The sequence below is a fragment of the Mixophyes fleayi genome, chromosome 1, assembly GCF_038048845.1.
Source record: "Mixophyes fleayi isolate aMixFle1 chromosome 1, aMixFle1.hap1, whole genome shotgun sequence".
Classification (NCBI taxonomy): domain Eukaryota; kingdom Metazoa; phylum Chordata; class Amphibia; order Anura; family Limnodynastidae; genus Mixophyes; species Mixophyes fleayi.
This window is the reverse complement of record NC_134402.1, coordinates 161,938,327-161,958,774: the sequence shown is the minus strand read 5'-3', so window position 1 is coordinate 161,958,774 and position 20,448 is coordinate 161,938,327. Positions and strand designations below refer to the sequence as shown.

At 39.2% G+C, this 20,448-nt stretch overlaps 1 protein-coding gene across 1 annotated transcript in view; it reads right to left on the bottom strand.

Annotated features, from left to right (window-relative positions):
* SCARB2 (scavenger receptor class B member 2) overlaps nucleotides 1–20,448 on the bottom strand; it is a 54,240-nt gene that overhangs the window by 19,169 nt on the left and 14,623 nt on the right. The window contains exons 3-9 of the mRNA XM_075202741.1: nucleotides 19,740–19,887; nucleotides 17,125–17,325; nucleotides 9,355–9,446; nucleotides 7,591–7,710; nucleotides 6,589–6,767; nucleotides 5,273–5,391; nucleotides 1,654–1,727 (exon numbers count right to left, since the gene is read on the bottom strand). Of these exons, the coding sequence (XP_075058842.1) occupies nucleotides 1,654–1,727; nucleotides 5,273–5,391; nucleotides 6,589–6,767; nucleotides 7,591–7,710; nucleotides 9,355–9,446; nucleotides 17,125–17,325; nucleotides 19,740–19,887 (933 nt within the window). The remainder of the gene's footprint in view (nucleotides 1–1,653; nucleotides 1,728–5,272; nucleotides 5,392–6,588; nucleotides 6,768–7,590; nucleotides 7,711–9,354; nucleotides 9,447–17,124; nucleotides 17,326–19,739; nucleotides 19,888–20,448) is intronic.

Below are 20,448 nucleotides of genomic sequence, written 5' to 3'. Positions count from 1 at the left end.
CTCTCCATAACAAATGAAAAACACATTCCACACACTTATTAGCTAATGGGAAAAGGACTACTAATATGGGTTAAAAGCTAAAATAGAAGAAAATGCATTTGTATTCTCCTTCAATAATACAGTGACATGATTGGATACCCCCATGTGTGTGAATCCACCAATCTATTCAAAGCATTTATGCTGACCAGGAGACTGCAAGCCAATCAGACTGCCATGTCTGATAGACACTCTGCTACCATTCATTTATGTAAGGTGTACCATTTTTATTTACATATTTGTTTTATATTTTACATTTCTGCTAATACATATATATATATATATATATATATATTTATTTACATACTATACTATATGGACAAAAGTATTTGCCCACACCTGTTAATCGTTCTGAAGAGCTCAGTGTCAAGCGTGGTACTATGATAGGATGCCACCTTTTGCAATAAGATGGTTCATGAAATTTCATCCCTGCTGGATATTCCACGGTCAACTGTAAGTGATATTATTAGAAAGTGGAAGCAGTTAGGAACTCAGCCACAAAGCGGAAGAACACGTAAAATCACAGAGCAGGGTCAACGACTGCTAAGGCGCATGGTGCGTAAAAGTCGTCAACGCTCTGCTGATTCCATAACTGAAGGGTCCATAACTTCCACTGGCATTAATGTAAGCGAAAAAACTGTTGGCGGGAGTTTAATGGAAGGGGTTTCCATGGCCGAGCAGCTGCATGCAAGCCTCACATCACCAAACCAATGCCAAGCGTCAGATGGAGTGGTGTAAAGCACACCGACACTGGAATGTGGAACAGTGGAAACATTTTCTATGAAGTGATGAAACACGCTTCACTATTTGCCAGTCAGATTGACGAGTCTGGATTTGGTGGATGCTGGGGGAACGTTGCCTTCCTGGATGCATTATGACAATTGTGAAGTTTGGAGGAGGAGGGATACTGGTATGGGGCTGTTTTTCAGGGTTTGGGCTAGGCCCCTTATTGCCAGTGAAGGGCGATAAGGGGCTTCAGCATACCAAGTCATTTTGGAAAATGCTATGCTTCCAACTTTATAGCAACAGTTTGGGGAAGGCCCTTTTCTATTCCAGCATGACTGTGCTCCAGTGCACAAAGCAAGCACTACAAGGACATGGTTTGATGAGTTCAGTGTGGAAGAACTTGACTGGCCAGCACAGAGCCCTGACCTCAACTCCATCGAACACCTTTGGGATGAATGGGAACGGTGATTGCAAGCCAGGTCTTCTCGTCCAACATCAGTGCCTGACCTCATAAATGCTCTACAGAATTAATGGGCACAAATTTCACAGAAACATTCCAACATCTTGTGGAATGTATTTTAAGAAGACTGGAAGCTGATATTGATGCAAAGGGGGACCAACTCCATATTAAAGTATATGTATTTGAATACAATGTCATTACAGTCCCTGTTGGTGTAATGGTCAAGCATCTGAATACTTTTGTCCATACAGTGTGTGTGTGTGTGTGTGTGTGTGTGTGTGTGTGTGTGTGTGTGTATATGTGTATGTGTATATATATATATATATATATATATATATATATATATATATATATAAATAAATACTGTATTTCATATTGGCTTGTATGAATGCAAAATAAAACATACAATTTATGGCATTCAGAATACTTACTCAAAGTCATCAATTTTCCTTACATAGACATTAACTTGCATACGCTTGGCAGCTTGAACTAACACTCCAGTGAGCTAAAATATAAGAATGGATATTGTCACTAACCCACAAGACACAGCATTGTCTGTCTGTTGCATTTCTCAAAATAACATGTAAATTACATTTGAATTCACCAACGCTCATTTGCAAAGCAGTAAAAATGCAGCCCCAAAGTACATATGCTATTTTGTAACTTTATGTGCCTATATTTTTGTGATAATGACAGTTTATACGTGTTTGGCTTATCATATCAATATTGCAAGAACTGCTTGGTGAAAAAATGTGTTCCATTTGATTGGTAAAGCTGGGACGATTGGGTCATGCTTTGCACAATACAGGCTAGTTGGAGGAAAGCACCTCACTCTGTGTACACATGTGAATATTATATATTTAGTAGGAAATTGAAATCCGTTTCGAGGGGTGCAGACTCAACATTGTGGAACATGCAGCCGAAGGGCTGTCACTAGCTCATAGTGAATATTAGGTTGTATTCACATGAATAAAACTTGTCTCAGGTCACAACAGGCTTCTAGACATTATATGTAAGCATCAAGTAAACTTTAATCAAGCCAGCAGATCCAAAGATATTACACATAACCAGTGTTTAATTTATACATAGAAGTAGAATGCAAAAAAGACATATGCTGGGAGAACATTTAAAATTATCTTTAAACACACGGGGCCAAACAAGTACCAGAACTGCTTTTCTGTTTGTCCGAGCACAAATTAAGCCCTGCCCATAAAACAATAAAGAATGTTTCAAGTTTGAATCAAGCACATGTGAATTTTGGAAACTGTTATATTCTTAATAATGTTAGTATATCCAAAGAATAGGAGACAGATTACATAACCAATTTGTATCAAATACAATCCATGCACAATAGAATGAATGATTATTCTAAAATAGAATACTTATCTCAAACTAGATTAAATTATATAAAAGGAGACGGAAGAATGGGACGAGGATAATGAACTCATATAAAATAAATTAAATATGCATGATCTGTGGTTGCATAAAGTGAAAACAGAATATTTCTCTTCCTTTCTCAAATCCACATGTGCTCCAAAAACCAAATTAAAATCATTACGGTCAAAGCAATTCCATTTGAACAAAGGAAGTAAAGTAAATGTAAGCTAGGGAGACGCTATATGGTGGAGCCAGCTGCGAACTGAGATATGTGAATAGCTACTGCACCAGTAAAAGTATTCTATGAATACTTTTATTAATGTTATCATAATTCACACCTAATTTGACCAATCCAACCTGACCAGTAGTTATAACCATCCAAAGCTGTCTGTTTCGTTATATTCAGAGATATTGTAATAGTTAATTTAGAACACCAAGTCGAGAATTAAACTAGTTCAATAATTGTGGTAATATGATGAGAATATAATCAGAGAATGTCACATGAAAGGAAATAGCTTATGTGGCTGTGTAACTGTCATTTCCTTTACTTAACCAGGTTGCTAAGAAACACGGTGAAAGTTCAAATGTGCATTTGGCAACATAAGTAAGGTGTGACACATTAGTCTTATGACTGTAGTGTGACCTAATTGCTCAAACAAGAGCAAAGTGCATCCAGAAACTGATCACATCTCTCAAAGTATGTACCATATAGTATGTAAAAGGCCAAACCTAAAATGCATGAAGACTTCTATACCATGCACCAAATGCAGGGCTGCCAAGAAGAATTCAGGGCCCGGGTACAACAAATTCATGGGGCCCCCCCTCATAGTCAAGTAAGCCCCAAAATTTGGATGTATGGTCGTACATTCAGGGGCGTTGCTAGCCAAACGTCGGTGCAAAATTTTGGGGAGGTGTGGTCATGCATTTGGGGGCATGGCAAATGTGCCATTGGGGCGTGGCTAACATCAAAACCACTAGGCTCTCAATTCGCCGGAGCGTCACATATGTTCAAGCACTCCTGACTTTCAGGACATCTACCACCACAGTGTAGTATACAAACAATGCAGTGTGTACACAAACAGTGCAGTCTTGGCCTACACCTTACATTGGGCACAACATTCACCAAAAATAAGTATTGTCCCTACTAGAATCACAACATTTCACACACTGTGCTGCTCTCTCCTACCTGTTCTTCTCACTTTCTCCACCTGTGGCTGCTGGTTTCTTTAGTTGTGGCTTGTCCGGATCCAGAAATGTTAAAGGACCTATTTTGAAAATAAAATGGCTACATTTAGAAAATTACAGCCAGCCCCGGCGTTAAATCAATAGCACCCACAATGAATAATTAGGCCTTCCTCCAGCCCCAACATTAAAATAATACTATTCACATTTAATAAATAAACCTATTTCCCTTCCTGCAAACAGCCCCAGCAATACCTATTTCCCGCAACCATCACTGCCATTAAATAATTCATAGTCACATTTAATAAATAGACCTCATTCTCCCTAAACTCACCCCAAGATTCAATAGCCCCCAAACCACCCCATCTTAAATTAATAGTCCCCACTATTAAATTGCCTCACCATCACCCTACAAACAAAATAGCGCCCATTAATTAGCCGCCACCTACCTCACACACACTACATTGCAACAAGCCCCCTGTGCCATCACACACAATACTGTGCCCCTTCATCACAACTACACTGTACCCCCTTTATGCTCACACTGCGACCTCCATGCTGCTTTTCCCCCTTCTTTTTTACTTTGTGCCTCTCTCCCACTTTTTTTATTCCTCTGTTCCTCTCTCCCACTTTTTTTCCTCCTCTGTTCCTCTCTCCCACTTTTTTTTCCTCCTCTGTTCCTCTCTCCCCCTTTTTTTCCTCCTTTGTTTCTCTCTCCCCTTTCTTTATACTACTGTCCCTCTCTGTTTTCCTCCCCTAGCCTCTCCGTTTCTTTACTTACCTTTTGTCAACTTCTTTCTTTTCTTTTCTGCTCTTCTGTCTTCTTTCTTCATGCTGGCTGCGGCGCTCCTCACTAACTGACAGGCGTGACTTGATGACGTCACGCCCGGCAGTCAGTGTGAATGGAGAAGAGGAGAGGAGGGACACGGCGCCGCGCGATCACGTGAGTATTGGGTTTTTTTTCGTTTTTTTTTTCTTCCAGCTCCCAAGAAACCCAAGACCCCCCCCCCCCCCCTAACCCCCCACCCCGCGGGGAAAAAAAAAGTTTAAAAAAAAATCGCAAAAGAGGAAAAAAAAAATGAAATATTTAATTAGCAGCGAGGGCCCGTCCCGGGTTCCCTGGCATGGCCGGGCCCGGGTAAACTGTACCCGCTCCCCCCCCCTCTCGGCGGCCCTGACCAAATGATAAGGATACAACGGTAATACCGTAGTTATGTTGCGCTGTAAGTTCTTCAAGAACCAACAGCAAAACAAGTAGATTTTTTATTCATCCTCAAAGTTAATGGAAACCAGGGCTCAGTCTATACTTTCAATGTAACACCATTGCCACAAGTGTGCCATCTACATGTATGGTCCAGTGGATTGCTGTTTTGCATTATATGCACCTACAAACTGTATATTCCTAACGTATGTTTTAAGAAGCGCACTGACTTTACTTACTAACTTATTATCATTATTGGGGAGTAATACGGAATTGTTATATTATCTTACCGGATTGATGTCCAGGAAGGTTTCATGATCTTGTTTGTTGGGATTTATTCCTATTATGCTGTTAATAACAGATTCATCAGCTTGGTAAAAATGGGGAGATGACATTATGATGGGCGCACCTGTCAAAAGAAAAGTAAAGAACAACATTTGCAAATTCCATCAAAATATTTTCCAGAAGAATATGAGGCAACTTTATTGTTATGTAGCTGTAAGGGATGTCTCTATCTCTAGGTCCCATTCATGGGAATGATCTGTGTTATGCTTAAGAACTACAGTTAACCTGCTGTAGTTATCACTCATTCAGTAACTTGTTAGTAGAAAACATAGTGGGAGCCCCACAAAGTTGCCTTAATGGCTGAATAAAAAAAAAAAAAATAGCACTGCAAAGAGAGGGAACATGGGCCTGTGGAGTGAGCTACCACTACTTTAGACTTGTGCAATAGAGGAAGGGTTACCAGATATTACTGACCTAGTAATGCCTTGTCTACAGCTTTAGGAGGGAGGGGATAGTCATCCTGGATAATGTATGTTTAATAAAGGTACTTCTAGCCTATGGTAAATATACTCCTCTTCACCTTGCTGGAAATTCACCCCTAGCAGATTCTAGCACAAGCCTACTTGGAGCATGGTAGTTGGTGACGTAAGCTTGGCCTAGAAGCATTGTTTAGAGCCTCTGGGCAACCTTGTGTGTTAAGGAGGCATACCTAGATCACAAGCTTTGGCAGCATTTTGGCAAGGCTACAACCATAGGAACCAACTTTTTTAAATGATTAGGGGGTGCTCATGCCTGCCCTCCCATATGACTGAAAAATGTCATGCATAGACATGGTTAGTGGATGAGCCAGCACAGATATTGGGAGTGCTCAAGCACAGAGCTGCTTACTATGGCTATCTAAATTAATTAACTCTTATTTATTGGAAGCAGGATTGTATTTTATTCCATTTAGGGTTAATTTCTGGTCTTGATAGCTTCCTTCTGTCACCTTCCATCTCCATTTCCCTTTTTCCCCACATTATTTTTATTATTACCCTTTTTTACTTTCAATTCTTTATTATGCTTTTCTGCATAGGTAGTGAGTCAACCGATGATCACACACAATTGGCCTTAGCGATGTCTGGCTAATCTGGTCAACAATTGCAAAACTGACAACTAGACATTAGTATAGGAATAATATTTTCTATGTCATATTGAAATTTATTGTTTCATAGCTGATGTTTCTTTCTATAAAAGTGGAAAAAGGTCTCGGAGATCAATAGTCAAGAAAAATATCTGCTATCTGCAGCTTCCTGTCAAATTGTTAGCAAACATGCCATACCTTCCTTGCACCGACTGACATTAAGCAGGCCTGATGGTAAGCAGTTCCCCTGTGGCACACAGAATCCTGCATTATCAGGATTAACTGTTACATTGGCAAAAACCTTGGCTGGGGGGACGAAACGAAAGACAGCAATGTTCTTCACACTTTTAGAGGTTTCATAAACTGCATACAAGGATCTGGAAAAGAAAAAAACACTGTGAATTCAATGTTAAAGGGTTGAGTAATTCATCAACACAGCTTCTGTAGATTCAGTAATTCATCCCCATACAGCAAGGATACAATACAAAACAAATACATACAGTAATAATACATAAATACAATAATATTAGCATACAGCAAATACATCAATACATGTAGCTAATATAGTAAATAGCATAATACAGCATACTATAGCTAGCATACAATGTAAAGAGCCTCCCCTATTCCTGACATTTCCCTTTGACTGTTCATGTGCAGGCGTATGCTGAGATTCTGGCATGCATGTACACACACGTTTCTAATGGAGGAAAGGTTCCTTTCCTCTGGCAGTATCAGAAAACCCACAGATCATGGTGAAAAGTGAACTGTGGGTTTTCTTATCCTCTTATATGCAGAGGACGAGTGGGACTCATCGTTCGCACTTTAAGGGGTCAAATCTTCCTTATCACTCAAAGGATTAAACAGATGAAGGACACAGACAAGGCTGGTGAGGGGCAGAAATGGATTACTGAGACATGGCAATAAAGTTAAAATAAAACTATTTATTTCACTATGCTACCAAAATAAATCACTGTCAGTACTGTAAAAAATAAGTATGAAATTTACTAGATTACACAATGCAGTTAAAAAGTATTTTCAGACTTTAACCAACAACTGTAAAATATGGTCTGGTCATGAAGATATTCAGTGTCCCTGGCCATGAAGTAGTTAATGGCAACCAGTATTTTCGACTTTAAGTAATTGGTTATTTCATTATTGCTTTTCCGGTTTACTTAATTTCAGCAGGTATTTCCACCTTACCTGCATAGGTCTGATGAAAACATGTAAATAATGTCATCTTTGTTTATCAATGGGTGAAAGGTGGTTCCATCCGTTCCATTAATCATATTGCACGCATTAGACGTCCACCATGTAAGATTTCTGAAAGGAATAATGAGAAATCAAAATCTGATATAAATAGTAGATCATACTTGCCAACTCTCCCGGAATGTCTGTGAGACTCCCGAAATTCGGGTAAGTCTCACGGACTCCCGGGAGAGCTGCAAATCTCCCGCATCCCGCTACTGGCACCCCAAAATGATGCGATTCACGGTGAATCACGTCATTTTGGCCCCGCCCCCGGCGACAAAACGGCATTCCCGTCGTGGGGGTGGGGCCAAAATGACACGATTGGCCGCGCCCCGCCCTCCAGACACGCCCCTCTCCCGGAAAAAGCAAGGAGAAAGTTGGCAAGTATGTAGTAGATTAAAAGCCATCATGTTACGGCCTTGTGAATGAAAAATAGTCAAATGATTGCATCAGACCGAGTCCAGGTAGATTACATAACAGAAAAAAAATTGAACATTTCATTGTTTGGCAAACACTGTTTCTTTGAAAGAAACACACAGCACACTGCTGTCAGCCAGTAAAAAGCGATTAATTAGAACAGCATCCCATTTATAAATAAAATAGGTACACACATTTACAAATATAAGATAATACAGCTGTCACTTCACTGCACTTTTGATAACAGAGCAGCTCTACCCTTAAAGTACAAATATTGGGTCATATATTTATGTGTTTTTATATTATATTTTAACTTACTAAGGCTTCTGCATTTTATCTATAGATGGGAGTATGGTGGAGATTGTTGTGTAAACATTGTCTCTTTGCCTGGCTGAATAGGAGAAGTCAATATTTTGAATGTATTAAATTATCATTTATTTGCATAGCAGCACCATATTATGCAATAATTTGCAAATGATATTGAATCATTCACAACACCCCATTGTTCACTTACAGTCTACATTCCCTAACACATGGTAATAAACAAACTAGAGTCCATTTTCCTCAGAAGCCAATTAACCTACCAGTTAAGTTATTTTTGAAATGTGGAATTAAACCGGAACACCCAGAGGAAACTCACACAAACACAGGGACAACATACACCCTTCCCATGGCCCCAGAACTGTGAGGCATCAATGCCAACTACTGTGCCATACAAAGGCAGAATTACCGAGCTGTGAGCGGGGTGCAGGAAAGTGAAGAGGAGGAAACCTGGGCCTACAACTTGCTAGTTCTCCGTACATCGGCCCCATTATCTCCATGGGCCCCAATTCACTGCACCAGCTGCACCAATGGTAGTTCCACCACTGGTGCCATATCTATCTTATCTGTAGACTATAGCAAAATTGAGTGATGACATTTTAGAGTTCATCTACCTCATAGCAAGTTGCTACCCCTATTTTCCATCAGGACAGTCTGACTTAGACTTAGCATAACAGTGTTCGACCATATTGTTTCCAATATGCATCATATCTCTTGGTAACCCTCTACTATAAAAAAGATTTTCCATAATCAGGGGTACCATGCCTAAAAATGACTAAAATATATTTAAAACCTGTCTTTCCCCATATATTGCATAGTTTAGCAGTGCTTCTCAATAAGATTACAGAAGGAAAACTCTTAATAATCATATATGACATTATAACCAAACACGTTTTTTTCTCATTCCATATAGGTGTATAGTACTTTTTCCCTTTTGATAATCTTCAGGAAAAAATTAAAATAAAAAGCAATTCCTACCTTTTTTCACTCCACTTCACAATCTTAGTGAAATCCATGTAATTCTCCGAACCAGTGAGAAACACATATGTCCCATCGCTTGTTGTGTTCATCTGCAATGTACGATTAATACACAGCATTCTTAGGATAACTAGCCAGTCACATGATTAAAGTACAGAGCAAAACAATAATCCATGGTTATTCATGTCTTCAAGATTCTCAAGTCCAATAAAACAATAACTTACAAATTCTATCATGTTTATTAAACTAATTGACATGCCTTGTATGGAATGGTCATGTGTGCTTCCGAATACAATACATGAGGTACAGTCCAGTTATGACTGTAGGAAAATTTTATATAAACAATGTGAAGGTATTGCAAATTATATCACATTTACATACGCCATAAGTTTAACACATGTTTTGTTTTAAACCATGTTTTCCTTGACTCATTTCTATACTATCCCTTGTTTGGGTCGCTTTTTAAAGTTATATCATACTTGCCAACTTTGAATAGTTGATTTCCGGGAGCCTGTCATGGGAGGTGGGCGTGACGGAGGCGGGGCAAAACGCGTTATTTGACAGCGGGGGGCGGGGACAAACGCTGCGACTTCCTAGTGAAGTGGGCAGAATTCGGGAGATTGTGATACTCACCCGGGAGAGTTGGCAAGTATGAGTTATATACATTTTTAAGTGTTCCTCTTGCTCCTATCAACATAATCGCATTCACACTGATTGTTGTAAGGATTAGTGTTTTGTGGTGTTATACCCTCCAACTGTTCTACTGCTAAGGTACATTTAATGAAAAAATGTAACCTTTCTTAAAAAGAAAAAACAGTATACCAATTTCTGTTGCAGCAGCTGTCGACATGCCATATTTTAAACTTAAGAACTTAGCTGCAATAACTAAGCAATTATGGCATCTGTAACAGAGCCAAGTATACCAATAAAAAAATCAATTCCTTCATATTTAAAATTATCTCTAGATTTTTTTTCAGTAATAATAAAAAACAGATGGAGTGTAATCTTTGGTTGTTTTTTTTATCTGACTTTTTTTGCATTAATTATTGTCAGTCTCCTTTTACAGTCTGCATTCTGCCAACTGTCAGTGACTTTTCTCTGAGGATAGTGTAGGGCCAAGGACATCTACATGACCGAAGAGTACCCAAATACACAGGGAATCAGAGGGATGGTCCTACAGCTGCTGAAGTGACATGTGTAGGGAATCTCTATGTTGACCTACTGTAGTCACTGGGGAGTCAGTGTTTACAGACCTTATTCTAACAGCTACAATAGGAACAATGAGGTGCGTGAATAGCATGATGACATAATACTGGCGTTGCACTCCTTAAGTCATACCTAAGAAGAGCCATTAGGGAGAACTGTCTATATCATCTTCATGACCTCTGCTGGTGTGCCAAAACAAGTTGCTAATATTGCTGTTCTCTATTCCCCTATTTAGAGGGCAAGTCACACAGCCTATTTCTCTTTAGCAGAAGCTTGTTCTCCTTTATGCATAGGCAACATATGCCTTTACATTACCACAAGGCAAAGACAACACCTCTTTCTAAAAAAAAAAGTAGAGATGTTCACTGACCCCCGTGTTTTGTTTTTGGATCTGAATTAACTTCGTGTTTTGGTTTTGGCAAAACCGCTCTTGCGTTTTTTGGTTTTGGTTCTGGGTTTGTATTTTTTAGACAAAATAGCTAAAATATGCTAAAAGCACATCATTTTACAAATTTTTTGTTCCTACATTATTATTAACCTCAATAACACTAATTTACAGTCAATTTTGACCACCTTACAGGTCACAATATTATTTTCATCCACTCTTGGTCAAAGACTGCAGCGAGCTGGCTGGATGCTAAGCGAAAGAGCAATGACACAAACACACGGCAGTTCATAGCACATCTAGGAAACATTGCCACACAGCAGTGGCAGAAAAGAAGAGTGGTGCAAGATGAAATTGTCCTTGGGCCCTTCCACTCACCCTTATGTAAGATATTGAAAAGGACATGTACAGTTTAACAAACCAAGCACTCCAGCGACAAGGAGTGCCACTTTTGTGGCTGAAGTGCTTGGTTTGTTTGGGTCCCCAGAAAACAAGCTACCAATAGCTTAGCTGACTTAAGCCTAACAGTGCTGTTAATGAACTCTACACTATTAAACCATGTCTGCTCGTGCTGCATCTTTAATCTCCTTCTCCTCTGTGGATACCTTCCTCTCATCCCTGAAGAACTGTCAAACTTATGTAGACACAGGAATGGATATTACAACTGGAGTGGCATTACATCTGCTTCAGACAGACTGTGACATGGAACATGTGGGAAGCATGCAATCTGTAATGTTGGAATACGCTGCATTGAACAGAGATTTAAACCAATATATACACGAAGTAGAGGAGACCATACTTAAGTTAAAACATGACCCACTCGATGAGATCACAGATTTAAGAGAGCTTGTACACGAGAGATACACTGCGCTTCAGAAGAATAATACAGAGGAGGCCCTGAGACAGGATGATAAATATGTCCATTTTAAAGAACAGCTAAGAGACCTCAGAATACAAATGGGTGTGTCATCGGCCCCTGCAGACTAAGCTTTGAAAGATGAAGAAAAGGAGATCGCCATCACCCTGAGCACACGGCTGGTACAGTGAAACTAAGAATGGCTCATGAAATCAGTTATGGTTAATTTGATCGCTCCACCCGTTCCTTGAATAACTGTGGTAATTCTACAGCAAATACATGGCGACGAGTGCTGACCCCCCGGGATGCGTGCATTTATCAGAACAAGACCAATCCAGGGTGCCAAGGCGGGTTGGAGGTGGTGAACCAAGTGAAAAATAAAGTATGTGGTCACACGTACGAGAGAGAAGCAATTGAAAGGATGATTGAAAAACTTCAGAAGGGTAAGTCCGCCAGCTGTCCAAAAATTGGCTGTGATCACTCTGACATGAGTATAACGGATCTTGTTCCAGAAAATCCACTAAAAAGAGCCACTGAAATTCACAGCAAAAAGCAAGGTCAACACTGAACTTCGAATCGGCCCCAATTCCCAAAAAATATAATATAGTTAGGTACCTTTGACATAAAGTGCAGATTACAAACACTTTGTGCAATACTTATAAAACAGCAGCAAAGTGGAAGGTTTGAGTAATACATATACACATCTATTTAGACATCCATGCTTACATTACCTCTGCAAGCAGCGTTGTTCTTTGTTAATAAAACTGTTGTCTTTATTCCGTTCAAAAAAAATAATAATAATCCTCCACCTTTCTTTGGATGTTGATAGTTGGTAATAGGATCAGGTTTAGTTACAGCAGAGGTGTCACTAATTTTGGTCAATTTTTTTACAGTAGACAAGACTAGGGGGTAAATGTTTTAAACTCCAGTTTCTTCAACTCGCGGGAGTTCGGCGAGATGACAGCTAAAATTTAAAGCGGCGCTGGCTTGTAAAGGCAGCGCTTGCCTTTACAAGCCAGCGTCGCTTTAAATTTTATCTGTCAACTCGCCGATTCCCGGCGAGTTGAAAAAACCGGGGTATGATACATTTACCCCCAGATGTCAAAATGTTGTGCTGAGTCATCTGCGTAATGAATGGGTGTCTTTGATTTTTGCAAAGCACACAACAGTATACAGCACATGTAGGTAACATGGCACACAGCAGTAGCTGAAAGGAAAAGTGGTGTAAGACGGAATTGTCCTTGGGCCCTCCCACCCACCTTTATGTTGGATCTTAAAAAAAAAAAAAGACATGCACACTTTAACAAACCAAGCACTTCAGCGACTAGGCACCTAAGGTAACACCGCTGTTAATGAACTCTACTGTGGCAAGATATTGTTGTAATCATCCTCAGCCTCATCAATGTGTACATCATCGCACACATTATTAATTCATCACCGCTGGAATCCACCATTACAGAAGTCTCTATATTTTGATGTAATTGGCGGTAAAGGCCTTCCTCATGGAAATTGTAGTTCATTTTTATTAACATAATTTTTTCCACATTTTGAGGAAGTAGCCTCCTACACCGATAGCTGACAAGGTTCCGGGCTGTGCTAAAAACTCTTTCCGAGTACACAGTGGAGAGTGGGCAGCTTAGGTAGTGCAAATCGAGTTGGTACATGGGTCTCCAAATTCCCTTTTTTTCCTCCCAGTATGTAAAAGGATTTTCTGATGTGCCCATTTCTATGCGATCGTTAAAATAATCCTCCACCATCCTTTGATTCAGGTGGAGTTACAGCAGAGGTGTTACATTTTTTGGTCAATATTGTTAGACCAGACCAGATGTCAAAAAGTTGTGCTGAGTCATTTGCACCATCCCTGGGTCTCTTGGGAAAGCTAAGTTTTTTCCTAGCAGCAGTTGACTGAGGACCTGAAGGAGGAGACACCATACTGTCACGTAACACTTGAGCTGTCATCTTGCTCACCAGGAGTTCCTTGCATCTCTTCAGATGTGGGTCAGTTGGAAACAAAGAGAAGACATACCTCTTAAACCTAGGATCAAACACAGTCGCCAAAATGTAGTGATCCGATTCAAGATTTTGATAACTCTTGGATCCTAGCGAAGAGAATAAAGTACTTGATCTACAAGTCTGACATACTTAGTGTAATTGCTTTGTTTAATCTCCTCCCTCAGTTTCTCAAGCTGCTTTTCCAAAAAGTCTAATTAAGGGAATCACTTGGCTCAAGTTAGCAGTGTCTGAACTCACTTCACAGATGACTACTTCGAATGGTTTCAGCACCTTGCACAACACGGAAAGTACTCTCCACTGCGCTTGAGTAAAATACATCCCCCCTCCTTGCCCAATGTCATGGCTTGTGGAGAAAGCGTGGATGCCTTTTCGCTGCTCCTTCATCATCAAATAGCATATAAAGGAAGGAATTCCACCTTGTTACCACCTCTTGCTTCAGTTGGTGACAGGGCAATTTAAATTGCTCTTGTAGCTGCTGCAATCTCCTACATGCTGTTGCCGAATGCCAGAAATGTCTAGATATTTTACAGGCCACAAACAGCATCTCCTGCACTTCCCTGTCATTTTTAAAAAAATCTCTGCACCACCAAGTTTATTGTGTGAGCAAAATAGGGAGTGTGATGGAATTCACCCAGCTGTAATGCTCTCACAATATTGGTGGCGTTATCAGAAATGACATAGCAGGATAAGCCATGTTGCAATGTCATCCTTTAGTTTTTGTAACAGATTGTCAGCTGTATGCCTCTTAGTGAAACCGGTGATACACAGAGTAGCCTGCCTCTGAAAAATGTGACGTACTTGGGTACATGCTGCTGCTGTTCCTGCTGGTGAAGGTAAATCACCTACCCAGTGGGCTGTCACAGTCATATAATCTTTAGTTTGCCCAGTTCCGTTTGTCCACATATCTGTGGTTAAGTGTACAGTGGGTAGAATTGTATTTTGTAGCGCAATAATTAATTTTTTACAAACCTTCTGGTAGAGGTGAGGAATAACATTTCTAGCAAAATGGTGTTGTGATGGAATTTGATAACGGGACACAAGACCTCAAGTAACTGTCTAATACCAACTGCATTAATAGTGGATATTGGACGCAGATCTAATACTAGCATAGTTGCCATGGAGTCTGTGATCCGCTTGGCGACTGGGTGACAGCTTTCATACTTGCTTCCTCTTGCAAAGGACTGTTTACCAGTCAATTGTTGTAAACTACTAGTAGTCTATTTCTTGATCTGCTTCTGGGATGAAGATCCCCCAGCAACAGCAGCAGCAGTGTTTTAACGCTCAAGACTTCTTCTGAGGAATCCAGGATAGTGGAGGAGTCATCTAGCCTTAGCAACTTAGATGCAGGACTAACTCCGATCGCTACTGAGGATATTGAAGAGGAAGGTGTTGTGGGTGTAGATTGCAGGTGTCGGGATCTAGCTGAGAGAAGGGACCTAGCTGATGCTGGACTGCTTGTTGTTATTTTTTTTAGCATAAGTTAACAATTTTCCCAACAGCTTGCCATGAACTCGCTTCAAATGGAGTAACATGGATGAGGGTCCTAGATGGTTAAGGTCCCTACCTCTACTGACTGTGGCTTTACAAACGCTACAAATGGATAGACAACTGTTGTCAGGATTTAGGTAGAAATAATTCCACACACAAGAGGTGGATTTTTTGGTCTTATGCCCAGGCATGACAATGACCTTCGTCTTATCACGTGCAAGAACTGCTTCCACTGGAGCAGGACTCGCACAAACAACATCATCCTAATTAGTACCCTCATCAGCAATACAAATATCCCCCTCATCCTGTTGGAATTCCAAAGTGGCATCCTCAATTTGTGTATCACCGGCTACATTTGGGCTGCTCATGCACACATCTGCAAAAATGCAGAAAGGGGCCTTCTTTATGGGTACACTATCAGAAAGGTCAGGCTTACACATAGCACTCGTGGATAGACAATGGACCTCTCCTGTTTGTGTATTAGCTATATAATACAGTACAATGTGACTGCAGATTTAGAACAAGGCTGCCAGCCCTCTTATTTCTATTTCAGCAATGACAATTAGCAATGGAGTAATGAAGCTCTCCTGTTTCTGTGTGAGCTGTAACTCAGTAGAATGTCACTGGAGACTTTGAACAACACTGCCTTTTTCTTTTCTAGCTATGACGCTGCCCAACTGAACTAGAGACTGCCAAGAAACGTGCTACCCCTTGTGTGCCTCTCTGTGAAATGGCGCTGGATCGCCGTGGAGGGCGGTACTTATCGAATCCAAAACTCGCAAGATCCTGCGACGCAACAATGAGGTTTTGCCTTGTTTTAAATTCCGAGGGAGCACGAAAGTACCGAGCCGGCTCGGCTCAGTACTCGGATCTGCTAAGTTCGGGTGGGCTTGGTTCTCAGAGAACGGAGCCTGAGCATCTCTAGAAAAAAGTATCTTAGCTCTGTTTGACGAACCAGCTGTTTCACTGTAGTGGTGCCTTGATCGAGGATAGGACATGTGCAAAGTAAAAAACGTTTTTACAAAAATAACATACATAAACTTATTAAAACAGCAGTTTGCTGAAGGGAACTTTGTCCCTCATTATTTACAAAATGAAAATTACAGACATAGATTATAGTCAATAAGCTTAAAATAAAACAATAGGCTTACAATTTTTAGGAAAGCAGTGATATAATTACATTATTACTGTAAATAAGGTTAAAAACCAAGCAAAAGCCAGGAAAACAGCACATAATAAAATAAAAAAAAACACCTGAACTGTCTTAGATCATCCATGCTACTCAGCACTGATACGTGGACTGTAAACTGCCTGTTATGGTTGCACTAAATCTATAAATACGGACAACACTTTTTTTTTCATTATTCAGACTCTCTGAATAATAAAAAAAATAAAGTCTATCTTTATAAGCCCATCATACCTTATATAAAATACACATGCTGCATATATTTGGGAAGATATTTGGGAAAACTAGATTTATTGTCTAGGGTTGAACTAACTAAATAATTAACAGAGAGATTATGGAAAAGTGATTTCTTTGCTAATTTTGCATGTTTTTCTGTATAATGCAGTCACAATAAAAGTTATTTATTTCACTATGCTACAAAAAGAAAGCCTAAAAAAACAATATGACATACATTATAGTACACAAAGCAATTCAAATATTTTTGGCTAAACTAAACTGTGAAATGTGATCTGGTTATAAATATATGAAACACTCCTATTCATAAATGTATTGAACAACTTCAGGATCATTCTTTTTTTTAAGCAACCCATCCAAATATATTTTGTTTGTTTGCAAAACAAAAAGAATAAAACTTACTTTGTAGAACAGACCAAACGTGTCACTAACATTCGTCATCAGCACGTGAACCATAGAAAGTAATGGGTCCTTGTATCCCCACAGCAATTCATGGACGGGTCGAGTGACAAAGACGCCTTCCTTGTATGTCTTCAATGCTGCTTTAATTACTGGTACTATATATTCAAAATAGTTCTTATTTCTTGTCATCTCCAATATTGTCTGACATTAAGAGAAGAACAAGTAAAATAAACATGATTTTTCAAACTATTGCATGTAACATGTATCATATCTTCATATCTTTCTTCAAAATTAATTGCACCTGCATATATAATATATATATATATATATATATATATGGATCTGACACCAATAAAAATATGTAGAAGATCTCTGAACTTAAATAAATGTAGAGGTAATTTACAGATAGCAGTCCCATTACCAACAACAGTGGTACAAACTCAGCTGTCTAATTAGCCAGGGGCAAACTCATGGAAGTCTTCAGATTGGTACTACCTTAGTCAAGATAATGAGAACAACTTTAAAGCCTGGTAGAAACACTTGCTGATGTCACCAAGTTTCTCCAAGATTTTTTTTCCAATGGTTGCTTGCACAGTGATCTGTGTTCTTCTACATTAACTAACAAAAAGCCTTCCCTGGCAGATGTGTATTATTATTTATTGAAAGTTCTTTATATTGTGCCTACATATTACGTAGCACTTTAGTCAGAAGCTAATTACCTACCAGTATGTCTTTGTAGTGTGGGAGGAATCCGAAGCAACCAGAAAAACCCACGCAAACACGGGGAAAATATACAGGGCCTGATTCATCAAGGCACGCATGCTGAGTGCAATGTGCATTTGTTTTAAAACACACGTAAATCGTGTATTTGTATGTCCGAATTCAACAAGGATCGGATCTAAAGAATCGTGTGGTGATGACTTTGTGTGCAGGCCTACTCTGCTCTACAAGACAGGGCACTGCAGGACATGTTTAATACATATGTAATGTGATTTAATTAATAATGTCACCATTTAAATTAAAACAAATATATTTTTTTTTTACATTTTTTTCTTCCTTCCATGACATACATTTATTAAGAGGTTATGAATGTTTACTGTACAAAAAATACATTTTCACAATTTCTCCTGATTGCAAACACATGTATTCGCATACATACTCAGCCGTCATCCCCAGTAATCGGAACTTAGACTAGACCTGTAGCTGGAGCAAGAGATACGGCTAAAAAACAAGTAACTGAGAGATACCCAGGGCTTGAATCATATGCTGCTGCGTGTGCTTGCGATTGACACGACCTTACTGTAGACTGACTACGGTCAAACGCCCCTTCCCTGCCCTGTTCCCTCCCTGAAATCTTAGGCTGTAGTAAGTATCCTCTGCGTTCGAAGATGAACTGAACGTGGCTGCATTAAATAGCATATAGTTCTGGGCATGCGTAGAGTGATTTTGCAGATGAAACGCACAAAATTGCTCTTTACATCCCTTGATGCATCAGGTCCACAAACTCCACACAGATAAAGCCCTGGTCCGAATTGAACCCATGATCCCAGTGATGAGAGGCAGCAATGCTAAGCATGGTGCCACTGTGTGTATAAAGATTTCTATCAATACTAGCCAAGCAGATAGAAAGATGTATTCAAAGTCCACTGAGTGCAAGAGGAATCATAATTGCTCTCAAGCAGGCAATAATTGTTTAGTTTATATAAAGAACATCTGTAAATGTGCATTTCCATATATAATATAAAAAAAGGTATTTCCATGAGTAGTAAATGAAAAGTTAGCCACTGAAAATAACATAACATTCTGGAAGGTGAGAGCAGGAGACCTAGGTTAAGTTTCCTTCCTCTTCCTAAAGAGAACACTTAAATATGTACCTAAATTGCAAAATGCTGAACATCTTATATATACAACTTCATCTATTGCAGCCATGTTATAACACTTTTTTACGTTTTATAGAACACAGGTTACTTCAAATGTTTTTTTCAACTGCTAGTATACATTACCATCATACATCACCCCTTCCACCAGTAAAAAAAAAAAATACTCTACTCCAAGCTGAGCGTTTTTCGGCGGGTTTGAAAAGTGGAGATGTTGCCTATAGCAACTAATCAGATTCTAGCTGTCATTTTGTAGAATGTACTAAATAACTGATAGCTAGAATCTGATTGGTTTTTCAAACCCGCTGGATAACTCTCAGCTTGATACATTTACCCCACGATCTTAATTTCCATTGCAGTTACTTCTACTTTAATTAATTAATTTAGTAGAGGTATGTTGTTGAATATGAATTAATGAATTCATTTAGCACAAGTAATGTAACAGTACATTAAACAGGAAGTTCAGGAGCTGAGCATTTCGGACTGCCAGGAAAGGGTCATGTTGGAGGGTCTGGTATAGCTTTATCTATTTCATGGTTTCTGAGCAAACTTACCTGGTAAAAATTCAATGTAACTGATGCACTTTTTTATTATTTGCACTCGCCTGTACTTTGAATTCTGCTTTTATATTTTTATTATATTATTAGTGTTGTAATACAAATGCTTTTAAACATATGAATAGAGAAGACTCATCAGTGCTATTTTAAACCTTTACAATTTTACACAATTAAAACTTACCATAAGTGGAATGTTAATTGTTCGGATAAAGTCAGTGTTTGGATTCCCCACAGATTTGCCAGGCTCAAAAATGTAGGTTTTAGGGCTGACGGCAGACACTTCAGTGCCATTTTCAAGAAACTCAATATCCTCTTTAGGTCGATACTCTCTAAAAGAATAGTGAATACATCAAAATATACTACTTAAATATACATATGCACCACATACAAATTTACAAAGAACTATGTAAATGAGTTGAAAAAAATATGCATCCAGAACATACTTGTATGCTATGCAATGACACAAAGGCATCATCGCCAGTGCATAGCGGGGCCAAGATCACACAAATCGCGTCATTAAGGCCCGCCCTCTCTACAAGAAGGAGATGCAGGATCCGTGAGCATGGAAATTCAAGAGTTTTTTGGGAGAATAGGCAAGCATGACCCAGAGTCAATATTTTTAGTACTAAATTGAATTACACCCCAAAGCCAAAAAGTTGATCTGCGAAGTATTCAGTGTGCTATTGGACACAATAGACTTGAGTCAGCTGTTGGGTGTTTACTTAATCAGGAGATTAGTTAAAGTTCCTAGCACAGTACAAATATACATTTAAGCGATAATTTGGAGCTGTCAAAAACAGATGACTTCCATAAACAAATGTAACCTTTACATCAATAAATGTTTATATGCACTTGTTTACATTTGTGAAGATATAATCTGGTTTACACGT